General features: G+C 36.9%; 2 protein-coding genes, 4 non-coding genes and 2 pseudogenes across 7 annotated transcripts in view; 4 read left to right on the top strand and 4 right to left on the bottom strand.

The window, feature by feature from the left end:
* LOC118474766 (DNA-directed RNA polymerase subunit beta''-like) overlaps positions 1 to 23,648 on the bottom strand; it is a 31,386-nt pseudogene extending 7,738 nt beyond the window's left edge. The window contains exon 1 of the transcript XR_004854397.1: positions 1 to 23,648. This exon is cut by the window's left edge and continues 7,738 nt beyond it. The product of XR_004854397.1 is annotated as a DNA-directed RNA polymerase subunit beta''-like (transcript).
* TRNAF-GAA (transfer RNA phenylalanine (anticodon GAA)) lies at positions 674 to 746 on the bottom strand. Its single transcript has one exon. It is a non-coding gene; the product is annotated as a tRNA-Phe (tRNA).
* Positions 2,462 to 2,534, top strand: TRNAT-UGU (transfer RNA threonine (anticodon UGU)). The gene has a single exon. It is a non-coding gene; the product is annotated as a tRNA-Thr (tRNA).
* On the top strand, positions 3,314 to 11,758 carry LOC118474767 (photosystem I P700 chlorophyll a apoprotein A2). Its single transcript, XM_035963764.1, has one exon. It carries the CDS (start codon positions 9,286 to 9,288, stop codon positions 11,488 to 11,490), a length of 2,205 nt encoding a protein of 734 aa, XP_035819657.1. The 5' UTR covers positions 3,314 to 9,285; the 3' UTR covers positions 11,491 to 11,758.
* TRNAS-GGA (transfer RNA serine (anticodon GGA)) lies at positions 3,740 to 3,826 on the bottom strand. The gene has a single exon. It is a non-coding gene; the product is annotated as a tRNA-Ser (tRNA).
* On the top strand, positions 4,386 to 8,778 carry LOC118474772 (photosystem I assembly protein Ycf3). The gene is made up of 3 exons (XM_035963767.1): positions 4,386 to 4,544; positions 5,281 to 5,508; positions 6,240 to 8,778. The coding sequence occupies exons 1-3, from the start codon at positions 4,421 to 4,423 to the stop codon at positions 6,398 to 6,400; spliced, it is 513 nt and encodes a 170-aa protein (XP_035819660.1). The 5' UTR covers positions 4,386 to 4,420; the 3' UTR covers positions 6,401 to 8,778.
* Positions 12,311 to 12,382, top strand: TRNAR-UCU (transfer RNA arginine (anticodon UCU)). Its single transcript has one exon. It is a non-coding gene; the product is annotated as a tRNA-Arg (tRNA).
* Positions 16,739 to 17,807, bottom strand: LOC118474771 (ATP synthase subunit a, chloroplastic-like; annotated as a pseudogene).

Genomic DNA, 23,648 nt, shown 5'->3' with positions numbered 1-23,648 from the left:
TAATGCCTGAAAGTTGGATAGGCTGGCCCTTACGTAAGGACTATATAACCCCCAATTTCTATGAAATACAAGATGCTCATTGAGTGATAATAAATTCATGTTCACTTATACAACACAATTCCAGATTTTATTCAAGTCAAGGAATATTTTGACGTTCTGTTCCTAGACGAAACGAAATACTTAGAATATAATATTCTAATTAATTCCTATTATACAAAAAGGTCCAGATAGACTGAACAAAAAGGGCTTCATTTCTATTTTCCAATTTGGAAAATCACATATTTGTTTCCTTCGTATGAACAGAAAAATACAATGACTCAAAGAAGTTCCTACCACGAACTTTGTACCGCGCATATTACTTAGAACAACTGGGAAAGTAGGATAAGCAAGAATAAAAAAAAATATATTCTTCGGAATAGCGGTATACAAAATTAATAAGAAATGCAAAATGAAGAAAAGGGCACCTAATCTCACCTCTTTCTATACCATAAAGAACCAGAGATTTAAACCCTTTTTTTAAAAGAAAAAGAAGTGTTTAGAGATTTATCTACTTACTCTAGAGATTTATCTACTTACTCTAGACTAAAGACTAAGTAGATTTTTAATAAATATTTACCCCAATCCATCTCAAAATATTTGTATCAATATCTATTCAGTAGATCCTTTTTTTCTGTGCCAGGAACCAGATTTGAACTGGTGACACGAGGATTTTCAGTCCTCTGCTCTACCAACTGAGCTATCCTGACCCTTTCTTGTGCATCATCTTAGTAAAGTATTTGCATCTATGTCAATTAAAGGGACTAAAAAATCAATAAAGTATTCCATTCAAAATTAGGAAATGGGGAGGGGTAGTCCTATGCATTGTGGATGGCTTACTTAATAATACTTAAAAAAAACGAATTAATAATCGAGATTCCTTGCCGATACTCTACTCTAATAAATAAAAAAGAAATAAAAAAGAAATCATCTATTTAATGAATAGCATAAGATTCATTGAGTTCTTGTCGCACTCCTTTGTGAAAGAGTAGAATGAGAAAGCTAGTGAATCTTAAACCCATTGATAAAAGAAAAAAAGGATAACAACTATGGTTAGGGAATAAAAGAGGGTTTGGGGATAGAGGGACTTGAACCCTCACGACTTATAAAGTCGACGGATTTTCCTTTTACTAGAAATTTCATTGTTGTCAGTATTGACATGTAGAATGGGACTCTCTCTTTATCCTCGTCCGATTAATCCACTTTTAAAAATTAAAAGATCTCGAAAACAATGAATTGAAGGATTTGATTACTCAATATTTGATTGGAATAGATTCACAATAATTCTAAAAAAAAATTATGAATTTTCTATTTCATAATCATTCCTAATTTCATTCTAAAAATAAAATAAAGAACCTATATTATAATATGGGTTCTGTGATTAATCGTTATTACTTCGATTCGTTAGAACAGCTTCCATTGAGTCTCTGCACCTATCCTTTTCCTTTGGGTTCTAGTTTGAGAACCACTTGTTTTTCAAAAAAGGGATTTGGCTCAGGATTGCCCATTTTTCATTCCAGGGTTTCTCTGAATTTGGAAGTTACCACTTAGCAGGTTTCCATACCAAGGCTCAATACAATCAAGTCCGTAGCGTCTACCGATTTCGCCATATCCCCATTTTACTTTTCTTTGAAACCAGGATTCCTTGTATAATTTAATCCATCTCTTAGTTTTTTTTGAATCATTGAATTCATTATTCGACGTAGTCTAGCAACTCATCTCTATTTGAGACACCCCGCTCGCTTATTGCAATTCAGAATTGCATTGATTTTATCGTTGATATATTTGCAATTCAATCGGAATGAATATATCCAAAAGTTTTTCTCTCTCCCGCCTCCCTCCTTCCTTTTTTAGAGTATTCCAAATCATACTATAACGCTTGATATTCATTCTTTTTTTCTAAACTGAATTAGAAATTTCATTTGCTATGATTCTATCTTCTCCTTAGTGAACTATTTATCCTTAAATTATTAACAAATAAAAAACAAAATATCTCAAAAATGTATATAATGATCAAATGAAAATGCCAATCTCTTGGCATTTTCTCTTTATTATATTATTCATATATATTCTTCTTTTTCTTCTTTTCTATGTATTAGATTATTCCTCCGAGCCATATCAAATTGAAAATATCTGAAATCAAATTCAATATAGAATTTGGAATAGATTCTATTAAAAAAATCCATTTGCGAATTAGAGAAATAAAAAGAAAGTTCAATAAATTCTATAATCCTATTTAAGAATATCATTTAGTTAAGCATATCAAGCTAACTTTATCTTTATGAAATTCTAGTATTTTTTTTTTTCTATCTAAGTGGAACTTCCAATTTAGAACTAGTTAATAACTAAGATTAATAATTAAGATCTGACATTTTACAGATTCCCTATATATATTTTTATTTGTTACACTATTTCTGTTATGTAAGCCCACTTAGCTCAGAGGTTAGAGCATCGCATTTGTAATGCGAGGGTCATCGGTTCAAATCCGATAGTCGGCTTTTTTTTCTATCGATGTTCTATGAACAAGAATTTCTCTTTTTCTCCGAATAAAATGGGGAATCCAGGGTCTATTATGTCGTTTTACCTTACAATTTTGCTAGATACAAAGCATAAAAATAAATAATATATATACAAAAAATCCAGATGTTGATGAAATTCCATTTTTTGTGTTACTCCATTTTTTGTGTTACTTTAGTAGATTTTACTCTGTTTATCCTTTAGTTTAATTCTGTTTGAATTTCGCTGTATTCTGTAATGTAAATAGAACGAAATTTATTGTGTAAAATGAAATTTCAATAAAATAAAAAAGGAGTCTTCATGTCCCGTTATCGAGGGCCTCGTTTAAAAAAAATACGCCGTCTGGGAGCTTTACCAGGACTCACTAGAAAAACGCCTAAATCCGGAAGTAATCAGAAAAAGAAATTCCATTCTGGGAAAAAAGAGCAATATCGTATTCGTCTTCAAGAAAAACAGAAATTGCGTTTTCATTATGGTCTGACAGAACGACAATTACTTAGATATGTACATATCGCTGGAAAAGCAAAAAGATCCACAGGTCAGGTTTTACTACAATTACTTGAAATGCGTTTGGATAATATCCTTTTTCGATTGGGTATGGCTTCAACCATTCCTGGGGCCCGACAATTAGTTAACCATAGACATATTTTAGTTAATGGTCGTATAGTTGATATACCAAGCTTTCGTTGCAAACCCCGAGATATTATTACTACGAAGGATAACCAACGATCAAAACGTTTGGTTCAAAATTATATTGCTTCATCCGATCCGGGCAAATTACCAAAGCATTTGACGGTTGACACATTGCAATATAAAGGACTAGTAAAAAAAATTCTAGATAGGAAGTGGGTCGGTCTCAAAATAAATGAGTTGTTAGTTGTAGAATATTATTCTCGCCAGACTTGAACTTAACGAAAAAAGGAAAGGTTCATAGAATTTTTTTCCCCTTCCCCTTTCCCCGAACTAAATCGACCTAAGGCTCTTAATTCGTATTTTCCCGTTCACCTAGCAGAAATAGATTAACCCTAGGATACTTTTTTCTTTTTTGTTATTTCCTCGATGTGTATTTTACATACCACAGTAATTTGCTATAGAGAATTTCTATTAATTAAAGGTATTATTGTTGGAATAAATTGTTATTTAATTTGATACATTGTGATCGCTAACATTGATGAATTAAGAGAAACGGAAAGAGAGGGATTCGAACCCTCGGTAAACAAAAGTCTACATAGCAGTTCCAATGCTACGCCTTGAACCGCTCGGCCATCTCTCCTACATAATCTTATTATGGAAAATAAACTGAGTGAATAGCGAGTTTTCGTATTCCTGCAGTACAGGTACAGCCACAACGGCTCGGGAATTCCATGGCTCTATTGGATTGGATGGAAAAATTCCTTTTCATCTAAGTGGAAGGATCCTGTATTTTTTTACTAGGAATTCTGCTCCCTCGAAAAGTTTTTCTTTGGGGAAAACCAAAATAAAAAGAGAATGGAAGAATTCTTCTTATTCCATAAGAAAATAAAGGAACCCTAGAATTCCATTTGCATAAGGTACATTACGCCATACAATCTAAATATAAAAGGGGTATGGGGCAATTAATGACTTTGAAAACGCGAAATAGCTGATGAGGGAAGTTGTTGTTGAGAAATAGGAAAGTGGAATGAAATCCAGTCTTAGTCAAATATTTCATATCTCTTCTCTTCTTGTCCAAACAGAAGGAAAAGGAGACAATTTGAGCTGAGCGGAAAATCCATATCTCTCTTATCCATTTAGAGCATATGGATCGATTTATAAGAATCGAATGTTTTGTTTTTATGTTATTTTGTGATAGAATGAAAAGAATTCTATATAGAATGGGTTGGGAATTATGCCTAGATCCCGTATAAATGGAAATTTCATTGATAAGACCTCCTCGATTGTAGCCAATATTTTATTGCAAATAATTCCGACAACCTCCGGGGAAAAAAGGGCATTTACTTATTATAGAGATGGTGCGATTTGACTCTTTTTTTTTTTAGCCCTACCTATATCTCATTCTTACGAGAAAGAGAGAGGGTTCGCATAGAGAGAACAAAATTAGTAAAGGAAACCCGCGCTTGGGGAAGGTGAGGTGAACTAACAATTCCTTCTGTCGTGTATCCTCGATTGATGTGGCCTCAGATGCTTCAATTGTAGATTTGAGTATTGAGCGAAAGGTTACACCTACAGGATAGGTTCTGTATTACAGGGCAATCCGACTCTACTAGTACCAATAGGCAGCATAGGGGAGAAAAGCACTACACCACGAAATAGGAATCAACAAGAGAAAAACTTTGTTAGAAATTAGCCCTTTCCTGATTGGTATCAGGGTTGGGAAGAATGGTTGGGATAACAAACAACCATCAGGTTTGTACTTTGGATACCCTTATAACCATCAAAGGTCGTTGAAGTGGCTAATTCCTCTAAATAGGAGGCGTTGAGAACAAAGAAATTCTTGGAGCTATCGTTTTCCTCTAGCATTAATATAATTCATTGGTGTTAAGAAAAACCTCTTGGGGGAAGGTTGGCTAGAGATTTCTTGGAAAAATACCAGCCCCCTTCGGTCCATAATGAGATGGGACTAATTCGATTTTTATTCTATAGATTTTTCGCTTAGTACTATGTATAGAAGGGAGAAGCCGTATGAGATGAAAACCTCATGTACGGTTTTGGAACGGAGATTTTTTGAATAGAATGAACGACCGTAACGGATGTTGGCTCAATCCGAAGGAAATTATGCGGAAGCTTTGCAGAATTATTATGAAGCTACGCGACTAGAAATTGATCCCTATGATCGAAGTTATATACTATATAACATAGGCCTTATACACACAAGCAATGGAGAGCATACAAAGGCTTTGGAATATTATTTCCGGGCGCTAGAACGAAACCCCTTCTTACCGCAAGCTTTTAATAATATGGCCGTGATCTGTCATTACGTGCGACTATCTCCACTATAGAAAGAAGAAAAAAAAGAAAGGAGGAAATTTTCTAGTGAATACTAGAAAAGAGGGCTTTCTACATAGGGATCGTCAAAACAACGATTTTACCCTATCAGCTGTAGGAAGGAAGGACACTTCACGAGAATCAAAATAGGAAGAAAGTAGAGCCTATACTACTATTCTATGGATAAAGCTGAAATTGATAGAGAAAACACCGTAAAGATCAATTAGTGAGCGACTGGGTCGATACAACTAAAAAAAACTGCTTCATTATACCACGATATGGGACAAAATTTAGGAATCCGCTTATGTAATAAAGCCGATCCACTAAGGGATTAAGCAGCGGTGTAGTATCAGATCCCAAAGATAGTAAGTTCTTTTTTCTTTCTTATGGAAAAAGGTCTTTTTCCAGGATTCTATAGAAATTTCATATATGAAAGAAACGAAACCGAGATAGTTACCTTTCAGAAAATTCGAACGAAGGATATAGGTCTATCTATGCTTCATTCTTCTGAAGGTGGGAGAAAAGATCAAACTGATTATTGATCAAAATTAGGGTTTGAAACTTAGGTAATTAACTTCTTCTGCTTAACCCAAGAAGAAATTGGATTGATTTTTGAGAAATCGAATTCAGTTAAGATAGGGGAAATTAAGATAGCAATTTCTGAGCCGTATGAGGTAGGAAACTCTCAAGTACGGTTCTAGGGAAAGGAACTGCCTATTCCAACCGAGGAGAACAGGCCATTCTACAGGGCGATTCGGAAATTGCGGAAGCTTGGTTTGATCAAGCTGCTGAGTATTGGAAACAAGCTATAGCGCTTACTCCAGGAAATTATATTGAAGCACAGAACTGGTTAAAGATTACGAAGCGCTTTGAATTTGAATAAGACCACTCTCCATTTTCATAAAAAGGGTGGTTTGGTTGAAAATCAAATCAAGAATTTCATTATATCCCTTTCTTCTACCTTCAATTTTATATCATATTTCATAAGGATAAACAATAGGGATAGGCTCTGGAACAGAAGTAATAAAGTACATAAAAATCGGCAATCTAAATATTCCTACCTAATATATCAGGACGGTCTTATTAATAATTCTAATGAGTTATCTTGGAATTTTGAATCGAATCAAAAAATCTATATTATGCTCACTCAAGGAAAGTAGATGTAGATAGGGGCTTATACCCTCAGAAAAAAAATACACCAGCTTCTTAAATTAAAACGTAAAAAAAGATTTTTTTGTTATGTCGGGAAATAATTTTCCAGAATAACCAATGTCCGTTAGGCACCTAATCCTTATGTCATAATAGATCCGAACACTTGCCTCGGATTGACTTCAATATATAATTGCTCCAGTGAATAACTAAAAAAAAAAAATAGAAGGACGGTAGATAGTAAAGAAAAGGACTAATCATAATATCTATCTTTAAAAGATTCAATAAAAAGACAGTTGGCGGGTCTCTTTGTATGTCTTGTCCGGAAAGAGGAGGACTTAATGATTATTCGTTCGTCGGAACCAGAAGTTAAAATTGCTGTGGATAGGGATCCTATAAAAACATCTTTTGAGGAATGGGCCAGACCCGGGCATTTCTCAAGAACAATAGCTAAGGGCCCCGATACTACCACTTGGATCTGGAACCTACATGCTGATGCTCACGATTTCGATAGTCATACCGGTGATTTGGAGGAGATCTCCCGAAAAGTCTTTAGTGCTCATTTCGGCCAACTCTCCATTATCTTTCTTTGGTTGAGTGGCATGTACTTCCACGGTGCCCGTTTTTCCAATTATGAAGCATGGCTAAGCGATCCTACTCACATTGGACCCAGTGCTCAGGTAGTTTGGCCAATAGTAGGACAAGAAATTTTGAATGGTGATGTAGGCGGGGGTTTCCGAGGAATCCAAATAACCTCTGGTTTTTTTCAGATTTGGCGAGCATCCGGAATAACTAGTGAATTACAACTCTATTGTACCGCAATTGGTGCATTGATTTTTGCATCGTTAATGCTTTTTGCCGGTTGGTTCCATTATCACAAAGCCGCTCCCAAATTGGCCTGGTTCCAAGATGTAGAATCCATGTTGAATCACCACTTAGCGGGATTATTAGGACTTGGGTCTCTTTCTTGGGCGGGACACCAAATCCATGTATCTTTACCGATTAACCAATTTCTCGACGCTGGGGTTGATCCTAAAGAGATACCACTTCCTCATGAATTTATCTTGAATCGCGACCTTTTGGCTCAACTTTATCCTAGTTTTGCCGAAGGAGCAACCCCTTTTTTCACCTTGAATTGGTCCAAATATGCGGAATTTCTTAGTTTTCGCGGAGGACTAGATCCAATAACCGGTGGTCTATGGTTGAGCGATATTGCACACCATCATTTAGCTATTGCTATTCTTTTCCTGATCGCTGGTCATATGTATAGGACCAATTGGGGTATTGGTCATGGACTTAAAGATATTTTGGAGGCTCATAAGGGCCCATTTACAGGACAAGGCCATAAAGGTCTCTATGAAATCCTAACAACGTCATGGCATGCTCAATTATCTCTTAACCTAGCTATGCTAGGCTCTACAACTATTGTTGTAGCTCATCATATGTACTCTATGCCCCCCTATCCATACCTAGCTACTGACTACGGTACACAACTTTCCTTGTTCACACACCACATGTGGATTGGCGGATTTCTAATAGTTGGTGCTGCTGCACATGCAGCCATTTTTATGGTAAGAGACTATGATCCAACTACTCGATACAACGATCTATTAGATCGCGTCCTTAGACACCGCGATGCAATCATATCCCACCTTAACTGGGTATGTATATTTCTGGGTTTTCACAGTTTTGGCTTGTACATTCATAATGATACCATGAGTGCTTTAGGCCGTCCCCAAGATATGTTTTCGGATACCGCCATACAATTACAACCCATCTTTGCTCAATGGATACAAAATATCCATGCTGGCGCGCCTGGCGTAACAGCTCCTGGTGCAACAACAAGTACCAGCTTAACGTGGGGAGGCGGCGAGTTAGTAGCTATAGGCGGCAAAGTAGCTTTGTTACCTATTCCATTAGGAACCGCAGATTTTTTAGTCCATCACATTCACGCATTTACCATCCATGTGACTGTATTAATACTTTTGAAAGGTGTTTTATTTGCTCGCAGTTCCCGTCTGATACCTGATAAAGCAAATCTTGGCTTTCGCTTCCCTTGCGACGGACCTGGGCGAGGGGGAACATGTCAAGTATCCGCCTGGGATCATGTTTTCTTAGGTCTATTCTGGATGTACAATTCTATTTCGGTAGTCATTTTCCATTTCAGTTGGAAAATGCAGTCGGATGTTTGGGGTACTATAAGTGATCAAGGGATAGTAACTCATATCACAGGGGGAAACTTTGCGCAGAGTTCCATTACGATTAATGGTTGGCTTCGAGATTTCTTGTGGGCACAGGCATCCCAAGTAATTCAGTCTTATGGTTCTTCATTATCTGCATATGGTCTTTTTTTCTTAGGCGCTCATTTTGTCTGGGCTTTCAGTTTAATGTTTTTATTCAGCGGCCGTGGTTATTGGCAAGAACTCATTGAATCTATCGTTTGGGCTCATAACAAATTAAAAGTTGCTCCTGCTACTCAGCCTAGAGCCTTGAGCATTATACAAGGACGTGCTGTAGGAGTAACCCATTACCTTCTGGGTGGAATTGCCACAACATGGGCATTCTTCTTAGCGAGAATTATTGCAGTAGGATAGTGGCTAGGAGGATTTGAAAGGCATTATGGAATTAAGATTTCCCAGGTTTAGCCAAGGCTTAGCTCAGGACCCCACTACTCGTCGTATTTGGTTTGGTATTGCTACCGCACATGATTTCGAAAGTCATGATGATATTACTGAGGAACGTCTTTATCAGAACATTTTTGCTTCTCACTTTGGGCAGTTAGCAATAATCTTTCTATGGACGTCCGGAAATCTGTTTCATGTAGCTTGGCAAGGAAATTTTGAATCATGGATACAGGATCCTTTACACGTAAGACCTATTGCTCATGCCATTTGGGATCCTCATTTTGGGCAACCCGCTGTGGAAGCCTTTACTCGAGGAGGTGCTGCCGGTCCAGTGAATATCGCTTATTCTGGGGTTTATCAGTGGTGGTATACAATTGGATTGCGCACCAATGAAGATCTTTATACTGGAGCTCTTTTTCTATTATTTCTTTCTACGCTATCCTTAATAGGGGGTTGGTTACATCTACAACCCAAATGGAAGCCAAGCCTTTCGTGGTTCAAAAACGCCGAATCTCGTCTGAATCATCATTTGTCAGGACTTTTCGGAGTAAGTTCTTTGGCTTGGACAGGACATTTAGTTCATGTTGCTATTCCCGGATCCAGGGGGGAGTACGTTCGATGGAATAATTTCTTAGATGTATTACCCTATCCCCAGGGGTTGGGTCCCCTTCTGACGGGTCAGTGGAATCTTTATGCCCAAAATCCTGATTCGAGTAATCATTTATTTGGTACCACTCAAGGAGCGGGAACTGCCATTCTGACCCTTCTTGGGGGATTCCATCCACAAACACAAAGTTTGTGGCTGACCGATATTGCTCATCATCATTTAGCTATTGCATTTATTTTTCTCATTGCCGGTCATATGTATCGAACTAACTTCGGAATTGGGCACAGTATCAAAGATCTTTTAGAAGCACATACTCCTCCGGGGGGTCGATTAGGACGTGGGCATAAAGGCCTTTATGATACAATCAATAATTCGATTCATTTTCAATTAGGCCTTGCTCTAGCTTCCTTAGGGGTTATTACTTCCTTAGTAGCTCAACATATGTACTCTTTACCTGCTTATGCATTCATAGCACAAGACTTTACTACTCAAGCTGCTTTATATACTCATCACCAATACATTGCAGGGTTCATCATGACAGGGGCTTTTGCTCATGGAGCTATTTTTTTCATTAGGGATTACAATCCGGAACAGAATGAAGATAATGTATTGGCAAGAATGTTAGACCATAAGGAAGCTATCATATCTCATTTAAGTTGGGCTAGCCTCTTCCTAGGATTCCATACCTTGGGCCTTTATGTTCATAACGACGTTATGCTTGCTTTTGGTACTCCAGAAAAGCAAATCTTGATTGAACCTATATTTGCCCAATGGATACAATCTGCTCATGGTAAGACGACATATGGGTTCGATATACTCTTATCTTCAACGAATGGCCCCGCTTTCAATGCAGGTCGAAACATATGGTTGCCCGGATGGTTGAATGCTGTTAATGAGAATAGTAATTCGCTTTTCTTAACAATAGGACCTGGGGATTTCTTGGTTCATCATGCTATTGCTCTAGGTTTGCATACAACTACATTGATTTTAGTAAAGGGTGCTTTAGATGCACGCGGTTCCAAATTAATGCCGGATAAAAAGGATTTCGGGTATAGTTTTCCTTGCGACGGCCCAGGGCGCGGCGGTACTTGTGATATTTCTGCTTGGGACGCGTTTTATTTGGCAGTTTTCTGGATGTTAAATACCATTGGATGGGTTACTTTTTATTGGCATTGGAAACACATTACATTATGGCAGGGCAACGTTTCACAATTTAATGAATCCTCCACTTATTTGATGGGATGGTTAAGAGATTACCTATGGTTAAACTCTTCACAACTTATTAATGGATATAATCCTTTTGGGATGAATAGTTTATCAGTATGGGCTTGGATGTTCTTATTTGGACATCTTGTTTGGGCTACAGGATTTATGTTCTTAATTTCCTGGCGTGGATATTGGCAGGAATTAATTGAGACTTTAGCATGGGCTCATGAACGGACACCTTTGGCTAATTTAATTCGCTGGAGAGATAAGCCCGTGGCTCTTTCCATTGTGCAAGCAAGATTGGTCGGATTAGCCCACTTTTCCGTGGGTTATATATTCACTTATGCAGCTTTCTTGATTGCCTCAACATCAGGCAAGTTTGGTTAATTTAGTTATTTTTTTTTTGTACTGTATCAGAACCCAGTTCATTACTCTTGATGGAGAGGGAGGATCCGCCTTTTTAGATTTTTGCTATTTATTTTTTCTATCTAGGATTAGAACCATATACTTGGTAATAATAGGAACGGCACATTATGGCAAAAAAAAGTTTGATTCAGAGGGAGAAGAAGCGGCAGAAATTAGAACAAAAATATCATTTGATTCGTCGATCCTCAAAAAAAAAGATAAGAAGCAAAGTTTCCCCTTTGAGTTTGAGCGAAAAAACAAAAATGCAAGAAAAATTGCAATCCCTACCACGTAATAGTGCACCTACACGCCTTCATCGACGTTGTTTTTTAACCGGAAGACCTAGAGCTAACTATCGAGACTTTGGGCTATCCGGACACATACTTCGAGAAATGGTTTATGCATGTTTGTTACCGGGTGCAACAAGATCCAGTTGGTAAGGATAAAATACCCTTTCTTTCATATTTGTATGGTTTTCTCGAATTGATGATCGTAGAAGAGCCCTCTTTACCATTCTGTATAAATGGACTATTCTATTTGTATAGATATGGTAGAGGGGCCTATCCAACCCACTAGTTTCCCGCTAAGAAGGTGGAGCAGTTTGGTAGCTCACAAAGCTCATAACCTTGGGGTTACGGGTTCGATACTGACTACCTGCTCCATATTCCTTCTTTATGATATATGTATCATCCATTTGTATATGGTATATGGATTTGTTTTTCTTTCCTAAAAGAGTTTCGGTCTAACAGTTTTTTATTATTTCTCTGAAATATAAAAAGAAAGAATAAAATAAGAAAGAGAAGCGTCCATTGTCTAATGGATAGGACAGAGGTCTTCTAAACCTTTGGTATAGGTTCAAATCCTATTGGACGCAATCTTTTTTCTATCTATTCTTTAAATAACTATACTAAAAACGAAAAAAAATTTTGCATGATTCAAATGAAAAATCTTTGATTCCTCTTCTACTAACACGAGTTATACTAATAAGAGTAGACATGCTATATTTATGTTTGTTCCTGAAGGGAAAACCGTTCAAGCTGTTCCTGAATAGCTTCCTTCAAAAGGGTTTCTGCTTGCTCGGTGAATGTCTTACTAGAAGATATAATTTCTTGGAATTGAGGTTTAGTATCTTTTAGGTGTTTACGTAACTCATCCAGAAATTTCTTTACCTGTTCAATTTCTAACGAATCAAGATATCCTCTCGTTCCGGTATAAATAGTAGCTACCTGCTCTTCCACTGGGAGAGGGTTTGATTGGGATTGTTTAAGCAATTCCCGTAATCGTCGACCCCTTGCCAATTGATTCTGACTTGTTTTATCCAGAGCGGAGGCGAATTGTGCAAAGGCTTGTAATTCTGCGAATTGAGCTAGTTCCAATTTTGATTTGCCAGCTACTTGTTTCATGGCTTTAATTTGAGCTGCGGATCCTACTCTGGAAACTGAAATACCCACATTAATAGCAGGTCGAATTCCGGCATTGAATAGATCCGCGGATAAGAATATTTGTCCATCTGTAATTGAAATTACATTAGTAGGAATATAGGCGGAAACGTCTCCAGATTGAGTCTCCACTATTGGTAAAGCGGTCATACTCCCTTCGCCTAAAAGAGAATTAATTTAGCGGCTCTTTCTAAAAGGCGTGAATGCAAATAAAAAACATCCCCTGGATAAGCTTCGCGGCCGGGAGGTCTTCTTAATAGAAGGGACATTTGGCGATAAGCTTGTGCCTGTTTGGAGAGATCATCATAAATTATTAAGGTATGCCGTTCGCGGTACATAAAATACTCAGCCAGGGCTGCTCCCGTATAAGGAGCGAGATATTGTAATGTAGCGGGTGAATCCGCCATTTCAGCTACTACAATAGTGTATTCCATGGCCCCCTCTTCGTGGAAAGTAGTTACTACTTGAGCCACGGAGGATGCTCTTTGACCGATAGCTACATAAACACATATTACATCTTGACCTTTTTGATTGAGAATTGTATCTGTGGCTACTGCTGTTTTGCCAGTCTGTCTGTCCCCAATAATTAACTCTCGCTGACCGCGCCCTATGGGGATCATCGAATCGATAGCAATAAGCCCTGTTTGAAGGGGTTCATATACGGAACGCCTAGAAATTATACCCGGAGCAGGAGATTCAATTAAGCGAGATTCTGAAGCGACAATTTCGCCTCTCCCATCAATAGGTTTAGCGAGAGCATTTATAACACGACCCAAGTAAGCCTCGCTCACGGGTATCTGAGCAATTCTTCCTGTTGCTTTTACAAAACTTCCCTCTTGTATCATCAACCCATCGCCCATTAATACAATCCCAACATTTTTAGATTCCAAATTCAGAGCAATACCTCTCGTCCCTTCTGCAAATTCGACTAATTCACCTGACATTATTTCACCAAGACCTATAATACGAGCAATCCCATCCCCCACTTGCACTACGCGACCGATATTCTCAATCCCTACTTTCCTATTATATTGTTCAATACGTTCGCGGAGAATTTTATTAATTTCGTCGACTCGAAGGGTTGCCATTAGTGTTTCTTTAATTTTTTTTTTTTTGGAAGCAAGGGAAAAATAATGCCTAAATTCTAAACAAAAGTAGAAGTTCAAAACCTAATAAATTGAATTATCTCTTCCATTCTATGGCCCCGAGAATGCCAATATTAGCACGAATCGTACGGAAATGTAACTCGGTATTCAAACAACTATTCAGAGTTCCTAGAGCTCCTTGTACAGCTTGTTGGAAAACCCGTTGTCGGACCTGATTCATCGCCCTTTGTTTTTCAAAATAAAGGGTTTCGTTTTTAGACTTTTCTAATTGTTCCAAACTAATAGAAGTAGCATTAATCAAATTTTCTTTTTCTCGTTCTATTTCAGAGTATCCATTCATTCGATACTCATCTGCTTCCAGTTCGACTTTCTGTAATCGAATACGAGCTTTTTCGAGTTGTTCAAGGGTCCCTTTACGCAATTCTTCCGAATTTCGAATAGTACTTAAAATCCTCTGTTTTCGATTATCTAATAAATCTTTTAATGAAAGTAGATTATCTTGCTATTAAGTTTACAATTTTTATGATCTCTTCCCGAACCAAACATGAATCTTTCGATTCATTTGGCTCTCCCGCTCCTTTTTTTCTTTTTTGTTATGTATTATGGCTATTTCCATATCTTTTTTTTATGTAATGAGCCTATCCTCTATCCTCTCTTTTCTGTTTGTATTTCTATATACCCAAACTTATATAAGACTAGATGAATATTAAGAGGACTCTTCCAACTAGATAAAAATCTATCATGGTCAGCAAAGTTGTTTCTTTATTTGTGTTTGCTCTGTTAGTTAATAATTTCAATTTCATTAAGAAAAACTAACTAAATAAATGGAAAATAAAAATTGATAGAATTCCTTTTATTTTTTCTTCAAATCCAAAAAATTTCTCTTTTTTTTATACATAGGTCGTCGATTTGGCATTGGAAAAAGGGCTGCGTGCCCTTCTAGTAAATAGTTCAAACTATTTTATCGATATGAGTGTTCTATATCAGATAAATTCTACACTAGCTATTTCCCGTTTAAAGCATTTCGAGACTAATACTAATGTAGTTGTAGAAAGAGTACCCCTTTTTGCCCGGACTTCAAGCAGTTTAGCTTTAACCGTGTTAATGGTCTCACATTATTGGTCTATAGAGAATCAAAGTAAATTTACCAATGAATCGCGAAATGCTATGGTTCTTCCATATGATTTCTGAAGTTATTCAGAAGTAATTCGTCGAGATCGTGCACCTTTTCTTATTTATCAAAAAAAATACTAAAAATATTCTAAAGTGCAGCCGGATAGATCCAATCTATTCTTGAAATAGACAACTCGCACACACTCCCTTTCCAAAAAAAATCAATACACCAACCACTACAGTTAGATTTATTAGATTTGTTGCTAAATATCGGTATTAAGCCCGAAACTCCCAGCGAATGGCCAGTGAGCTAAAAAAACAAAAGAATGGGTTACATTTTTCATATGCTCTCCTCTTATAGATAGGACGAACAAAGAAGAAAGTTTTTCGATTACTTACTTCGCTCGTCCTTTTTTGATCGGTTTTTTTTAATGCAAATAGATTCAATCTAATAATTTCTTTTAGATTAAGTCTTAGGTCTCGTTTGACCTGTGAAAGATCTCCTTTGTTGAAATGTTCCCAAAATTCCTAAAATAAAAGGAAAAATACTTTCCACTGTCCTAAACTAAGGACGGGAAGGAAGAGGGCGAGCATATCCTCTAAATTGATCATGCTCAAATCAGCCCTTCTTGGGGTTCCTAGGGTATTGTCTGTCCCGATAAATACAAAATTTCCGGAATAATATAAAAAAGAAATAATATAATAAATAGGAGTAAAGTAAAGTATTGATATACTTAGAATTACATAAGCAAATGCCAATGTACTAAAAAAAGAAAAAAGTATCTAATCTAAAGGACTCATTTTCTTTTTTAGGATTAAACAAAAGGGTTCGCAAATAAAAGCGCTAGTGCCACAACCAGTCCATAAATTGTTTAAAGCTTCCATAAAAGCTAGACTAAGCAATAAAGTACCTCTTATTTTACCTTCTGCTTCTGGCTGTCTCGCAATACCTTCTACAGCTTGTCCTGCAGCAGTACCTTGACCAACTCCGGGCCCAATAGAAGCAAGCCCTACGGCCAATCCAGCAGCAATAACGGAAGCAGCAGCAATTAGTGGATTCATGATGAGTTCCTCGTGTCAAAAAAAAAGAAATGGTTAAGGATACAATCAACCAAGAAATTATTACTTCCAACTTCTAAGCTCTATCGGGTAGAAAGTAACTAATAAGTACAAATAAATGATAATCGAAATCGTTCGAATTACTTCGAGATCTCGTTTTAGTTTCTAATCATTAGAGGTTTGTGTAAATCCATATGATTCTCATTATTCTATTTCTCTTTCTTTTCAACCAATCACTCTTTTATTCCATCCTTTTTTTTACTCTTCGATATCTTTGAGTTCCCATTTTTTTCCCCTTCATCTAACATAATAAAAGACGAAATACAGGAAGAACCCCTATTGAAATCGAACTAATCCAAATCCAATAGGAATCAAATCAAGATATACAATTGATAACAATATGCTGCATAGAACTAGATATGGAATCCAGTTCCATATAGAAGGGAATTCTATATATCGGATTAGATAATGAATCTAACTTAGGAATAAAAAAATCCCATATACATTTGTTTCTTCTATTTTGTTTGCCTATTTTCTCATTTTCTATTGAATCCGATTCTAAAATCATTCTTTAGAAAGCCACACAAAAGATGACTGTCTTATAGGCATTAAAGATATAGATCTAACCTGACTTGGCCCCCTGAATGCATATATACTTTACCTCTTCCATAATATAGTCTATTCTCTCTCCTACAACTCTAGGTTGTATATTCATACGCCTTTCGAACTATTTAGTTTTCCAACTAAGAGGATTATCCGGAATCATGCATGAATTGGGCTAAGCTAAAAAAAGAAAGACTATTTCAAAAACTAGTTAATTCAATGATGACCTTCCATGGATTCACCTATATAGGCTGCGGCTAACGTTGCAAAAATAAGAGCTTGAATACCGCTTGTAAATAATCCAAGAAACATGACCGGTATAGGGACTACTAAGGGGACTAAAGAAACAAGAACAACAACGACTAATTCATCCGCCAATATATTTCCGAAAAGTCGAAAACTAAGTGATAATGGTTTTGTGAAATCTTCTAGGATGGTTAATAGGTAAAGGATTGGGGTTGGTTTAATATATTTTTCGAAATTAACTCAATCCTTTTTTGCTAAGACCCGCATAAAAATATGCCGCTGATGTTAGTAAAGCTAAAGCAACAGTAGTATTTATATCATTCGTGGGCGCTGCTAATTCCCCATGGGGTAACTCTATAATTTTCCAAGGTAAAAGAGCACCTGACCAATTCGAAACAAAAATAAAAAGGAACATAGTTCCAATAAAGGGAACCCAGGGACCATATTCTTCTCCAATCTGAGTTTTGCTCAAGTCTCGAATAAACTCAAGGACATATTCGAAGAAATTCTGACCATCGGTCGGGATGGTTTGTGGATTCCGAACAGCTATGATAACTGAACCTAGCAAAATAGTAATTACGACCCCAAGAAGTGATGAGTACTTGGGCATGAATTTGGAAACCTCCTATTTGCCAATAGAAGTGTTGCCCCTACTTCTACACCCGATATATCATATAACCCCTTGAGTGTTTTAATGGAACATGGTGTAATATTCATATTGTCCTCTGATAAAAATTGAACTTCAAAAAAGGAATTCTTTTGATTCAAGCATCTCTTTCTCAACTCAGCAACTTGAAGTATTAATCTTATATTTAATATACCAAGAAATCACATCAGATCATAATATATATCAATACCCTCTAATATATATATCAATATTTCCCTTCTTTTATCTATGCAAAACAAAAAAGAATAGTAATTAATCCTATAAATCTACGCAGTTGCTCAAGAATTCACTATTCTTCTTAATCAACGATTTCTTATATAGAGAGAACGGCCCTCAGAAATTGCAAATACTAATTTGTTAAGAATAATCGAATTGAAGTCATAGTGTCATCGTTGGCAGGAATCGATATATTCGCAAGATCTGGGTCACAATTTGTATCGACTAAAGAAATAGTAGGAATCCCCAAAATGGCACATTCCTGAAGAGCTATATACTCTTTTTTGCTGATCAAGGACGATCACAATGTCAGGCAACCTCGTCATATATTTGATCCCGCCGAGATATCTTTGCAAGGTAGATAATTTTCTCTTTAAGATTGCCGCATCTCTTTTTGGGAGATGGTGGAATTTTCCCATTTTTTCTTCTGCTCTTAAGTCTCTAAATTGAGAAAGTCTAGTTTTGGTAATCGACCAATTCGTTAACATACCGCTGAACCACTTTTTATTAACATAATGACAACGAGACCTTATTGCAGCTGATGCTACTAAATCCGCTGCTCTTTTTTTTGGTACCAACAATTAAGAAGCTTTTTCCCTGACTTGCTGCATCAAAAACTAAATCACAAGCTTCTGATAAAAAAACGAGCTGTTCTAGCAAGATTTGTAATATGAGTACCTTTACGCTTTGCCGAGATGTAAGGGGCCATTTTGGGATTCCATTTCTTAATACCATGACCAAAATGAAACTCCCGCTTCTATCATCTCTTTCAAATTGATGTTCCAATATCTTCTTGTCATTTTTTCCACACTTCCTTTTTTTTTCTTTTTTCGTGTTACCATTACGGAATTCATTTCTTTTTGAAGATAAGAAAGAGCCGAAATAGCTTGAAATAAATAATAATTGTTCCAATGGAACCTTCTTGACCATTGATACACGGTATAAACATAGCCTTAATGAATTAACTGACTTCTTTTACTTATTAAAATACAATTTAAATTTAAGTACAAAATCGAAAATCAGACCTGTTAGCATTCTAAGGTCAAAAGTATAGTTTAAATTAAAGTAAAAAAAATTGCTTTATGTATACTTAAATCGTATAAATAGGGGTAAACGGGGTCTCTGATGTTTCATAGAAATTGTTTGTTACGTCAGAATCAGAAGAAACTAATTCTGTATGGAGAAACAAAATATCTCTCATTTCCGACGCGAATAGATTTTTTTTTTGAATTTCTAAATAAAGGTTCTTGTCTTGTGGGGAACGATGCACAAATTTTGGAATCCGGTACCAACAGGTATAATCCCCCCCAGAACTACGTTTTCTTTCAGACCTTTCAACCAATCAATACGACCTCGTAGGGCAGCTTTTGCTAAAACTCGAGCAGTTTCTTGAAAACTTGCTTCAGATATGAAACTTTGGGTATTCAGGGAAGCCCTTGTTATTCCCAATAAGATTGCCCGATAATAGATCGATTCATCTAAAGCCCGCCCTGCTCGTTCCGCTCGCAATAGTCCTATTAATTCCCCAGGTAAAAAAACATTAGACATTCCATCTTCGGAAACCCTTACTTTTGATGTTACTTGGCGTATAATAATCTCTATATGTCTATTATGGATCTGTACCCCTTGGGATCGATAAACCTTTGGATCTTATTAACCAAAGAGATACGACTTTGGGCTATGGTTAGCTCAGCTCCAATCAAGAATCCCCAGGGAACCCCAAGAATTCTTGGTATACGTTCATTCCAATCCTCAATTCTCCTTTCGAGATTCGGCGATAGTGAATCAATTGAACGCGCTTCGAAGATTTGTTCTACTTTTGGAAGACCTTGCGTTATATCACTGGATCTCGATTTTTCATATATAAACGTAACTAACCTATCTCCTTTGTAAAGGATTTTTCCATAATGACCATGAACAGTTGCTCCTATAGTGGCCAAATAAGGCTTAGCTGCTCTTAGAACAAAGGAGTCCATATTAACAATGAAAATTTGACCAGATTTTTTTATGTGTAATTTAAATAGACATAAATTTTCACAAATAAATTGTCCAAGGTGAATTATTGCCAATGTCTCTTCCCATGAGTCATGATGGAGAAAGTGCCAATTCAAATGGAATGGCTCCAACATGATGTTACTGTCAAAATTCGAAATCCTTTTATTTTCGTCTATTAAAGAGTATTTAAGTCCTTGAAGTACTTGTAAGGTTTGTTTCAAATTGTCAAGGAACAAGTATTTTTTTAACAAGATCTGATTATGCGTTAATAAATAGTAAGATGAAGAAAAATTCGATATACTAGGTACAATAACGCCTAAGAGCCCAAAAATATCTCGAATAGGAATTCTAGGATTCGATTCTTTTACCGCATTGGGATATTTAGAATTCTTGAATAAACCAATTCGAGAACAGTTGGATGCCAACAAAATCATCAAAGATGGATATTCTTTATTTCGATTCAACAAGGTGCCAATAACTTCTTGATGTTGGCTAAGTGATTGAATCTTCGCCTTGGAATAAAAGGAATTGGTATTGTTGCGATCTAACCTATTATTGGGAATCAATCCTACACTTGTCCTATCATACCTTCTTCGTGTATACAAAATAGTAGACTTGACTAACTCAATTCTTAGGAAATCGCGAATTAGATCATTTGTTTTTACCTCAACAAGAGAAGCACGAGCTCCCTCTTTTTCTTCTTGTTCCCAATTCACTACTAAGCAAGTTCGAACGAATTGACTATTCGTGTGATAAATTCTTTGAGTTAACTTGCTATTTTCATGAGAAATAAAATTGACAAGTCGAAGTTGGAGATTATCCTCTTCTTGCAGGAGATCCTGCGGGAAAAGTGTTGCTAAATTTATCCCTTCGTCCATTTCATATGCGACTGCAGGTCGAACCGAAACAAAATACTTTTCCTTGCTTTTGAGAAATTTTTTCCGTTGAACATAAACCCAATTTTTTCCTTTTTTTTTGATTCCTTAGAATCTTTTTTTTCTCTTTCTGGTGGTATCAAACTGCCACCTAATATCTTATCCGCCTCTTCAGGAAAATGAATATCTCCGGAAAAGATTTTGAGTTCTGTATGGCTTTTTTTTCTCTTCACTCGGACCAATCCACCTAGTCGACTTCTTGTATTTTTTGTGAGTTGTGTATCGACTCCAATAATACTATTGTCAAGTACCTTTAGGGATGAGGATCTCGGCAAGATATGCAGTTCTTGAAGAATGAAAAAAAACCGATCTACTTCTTTTTGGTATTTTAGACTAAATTCTTTTGTTCCTCGATGCTCAATAAAACCCTCTTTTTTTTAAGATAGAATCTTCCTCCGGGCTCCCATATTCGTCTTCTGAGTCTTCCTCTGAGTCTTCTTCTGAGTCTTCTTCTAAAGTCCCATATTCCTTCTCTGAGCCATCTTCAGAGCTCCCATATTCTTCTTCTGATTCTTCCTCTAGGATTTCATATTCGCCCTCTCCCTCTCGAGTCCTATATTTGTTCTCTAGGCTCCCATATTCTTCCTCTGAGTCTTTCTCTAGAGTCCTATATTCGTCCTCTAGGATCCCATATTCATCTTCTAGGGTTTCATATTCGTCCTCTAGAGTCCTATATTCGTCTTCTAGGATTTTATATTCGCCCTCTCCCTCTCGGGTCCTATATTTGTTCTCTGGGCTCTCATATTCGTCTTCTGAGTCTTCCTCTCGAGTCCGATATTCTTCCTCTCGAGTCCTATACTCTTCCTCTTGGGTCCGATATTCTCCTCCAGGGTCCTATATCTAAATTTAACAATTCCTGAACCCCTTTTATCTTTTCTGTATCGTGGATCGTCAAAATAAGCAAAAATAGTATTTCTACGTAAAACACCCATAAAGGGTATTTCCATTGAAATACCCAAACAGGATATTCGCTCTTTTTCTTGTTCTTGATGATATTGTAATGGAAACGACGAGCCTATTCTTCGCTTTTTCGCCAACAAATCTGAATTATCTTGAAGAATGGAAGGATAGAAACAATTCCAATGGACCGTTGAACACGATTCGATCTGGCGTTAAATAATCAAGAATTTCTCTATCTTTTTACCAAAAGTATCCAACAGTCTATGGCTTACTGATCATTAGCCATTGAGAAGTCAAAGATATATCTTCCATCAACAGAAAAAGAATAAGTATTCATTTGATCTTGATCCTTGTGCAGCGAAAAAGATGCTATACTGGATCTGCACATACTTACTGACAATATCCATAATGGCTTGTTTTTGGTAATCGACGAAGATTACCATATTGATATTCGGGCGCATGGTAAACATCAGTACTCCAGTGCATTTCCCCGTCTGATTCGGAATAAATATGCTTTGTACCTTTTTCCTTTAAAATGCAAGTGGACGTTCCGGCCACGAATCTCCGCAATTACTGGTTCAGATTCTACATATTGATCATTTTGCACTAGAATCAAGCTTTTTAACGGAATATTCACACTATGTAGAATATCCTGACTCTGAATTAGTTACATGCAAGTCTATATAGCATAAGAAAGCAGGCTGCACATGACGGGTACGTGTGGGGTGAACCAAATCCTCATTGAATTGGATTTTCCATTCGAGGGGGATCGTATAAGGTCGGCAGTACCCCCTGTGAATACTCCACCAGTATGAAAAGTTCTAATGTTAATTGAGTCCCCGGCTCCCCAATTGATTGACCCGCAATAATACCTACAGCTTCCCCCAATTCGACCAGATCCCATGAGTGGGACTCCGCCCATAACATAATTGACAGATCCAAGATGTGCTCCGGCAAGTAAAGGGGGTTCTAATATATATTGGTTGTGCTCGAAACGGTTGTGCTCGAAAGGCAGTTATGAATCGATTGACTAATCCAATTCCAATATCTTGATTTCGAGAAGCAATGCATCGTGAACCAAATATATATCGTCTGCTAATCACGACCAATTAGTGTTTGGACAAAAAGTTTTTCCGTCATCCATTTTGAGGACTCACAGAAATACCTTGGATAGTACCACAATCTCTTCTACGCACAATAATATGTTGAAACTACTTCAACAAGTCTACGTGTAGATAGCCAGCATCCGCTGTTCGTACAGCAGTATCTACAACCCCTTTTCGGGCTCCGTAGCAGGAAATTATATATTCTGTCAAAGAAAGTCCCTCGCGTTAAATTGCTTTGAATAGGTAAATCAATCATTTGTCCTGAGGATCCGCCATTAACCCTCTCATACCTACTAATGGTGTACCTGAGATGCATTTCCTCTGGCTCCTGAAAAAGACATTAGATAGACTGGATTAGAAGGATCCGTTATTCGAAAATTCGAATTCATTTCTTGTTTCAAATATTCACTTGTAGCATACCATATCTCAACGGATTGGCGTAATTTTTCTACCGCGTGTATAGCTCCATAATAATAGTGTTTCTCCAAAAGAAAACTCTGTTGTTCCGCGTCTTGGACTAACCATCCTTTAGAGGGTATTGTTAAAAGATCCTCGATTCCTAAAGAAATCGATGTAGTAGTGGCTTGATGGAAGCCCAGAGTCTTTATTTGATCCAGTATATGGGATGTATATCCCATTCCGAAATGATCTATTAATCTGCTAATAAGCCGTTTCATAGCAGTTCCGTCTATCTCTTTATTATGAAAGACCAGGTTGGCCCGTTCTGCCATACATAAGTACCCCCTTTTTTTGGC

The sequence above is a fragment of the Zea mays genome, unplaced genomic scaffold (genome assembly GCF_902167145.1).
Source record: "Zea mays cultivar B73 unplaced genomic scaffold, Zm-B73-REFERENCE-NAM-5.0 scaffold_33, whole genome shotgun sequence".
In the NCBI taxonomy this organism is placed as follows: domain Eukaryota; kingdom Viridiplantae; phylum Streptophyta; class Magnoliopsida; order Poales; family Poaceae; genus Zea; species Zea mays.
This window is presented reverse-complemented; position numbering and strand designations above follow the sequence as displayed.

What these genes read in the sequence shown, in the direction of transcription:
- LOC118474772 (XM_035963767.1), top strand. Translation starts at nt 4,421, where the DNA reads ATGCCTAGATCCCGTATAAATGGAAATTTCATTGATAAGACCTCCTCG. An exon ending in ATTTACTTATTATAGAGATG is followed by an intron (nt 4,545 to 5,280) that starts GTGCGATTTGAC and finishes AACGACCGTAAC; the next exon opens with GGATGTTGGCTCAATCCGAA. An exon ending in TATGGCCGTGATCTGTCATT is followed by an intron (nt 5,509 to 6,239) that starts ACGTGCGACTAT and finishes CTGCCTATTCCA; the next exon opens with ACCGAGGAGAACAGGCCATT.
- LOC118474767 (XM_035963764.1), top strand. Translation starts at nt 9,286, where the DNA reads ATGGAATTAAGATTTCCCAGGTTTAGCCAAGGCTTAGCTCAGGACCCC.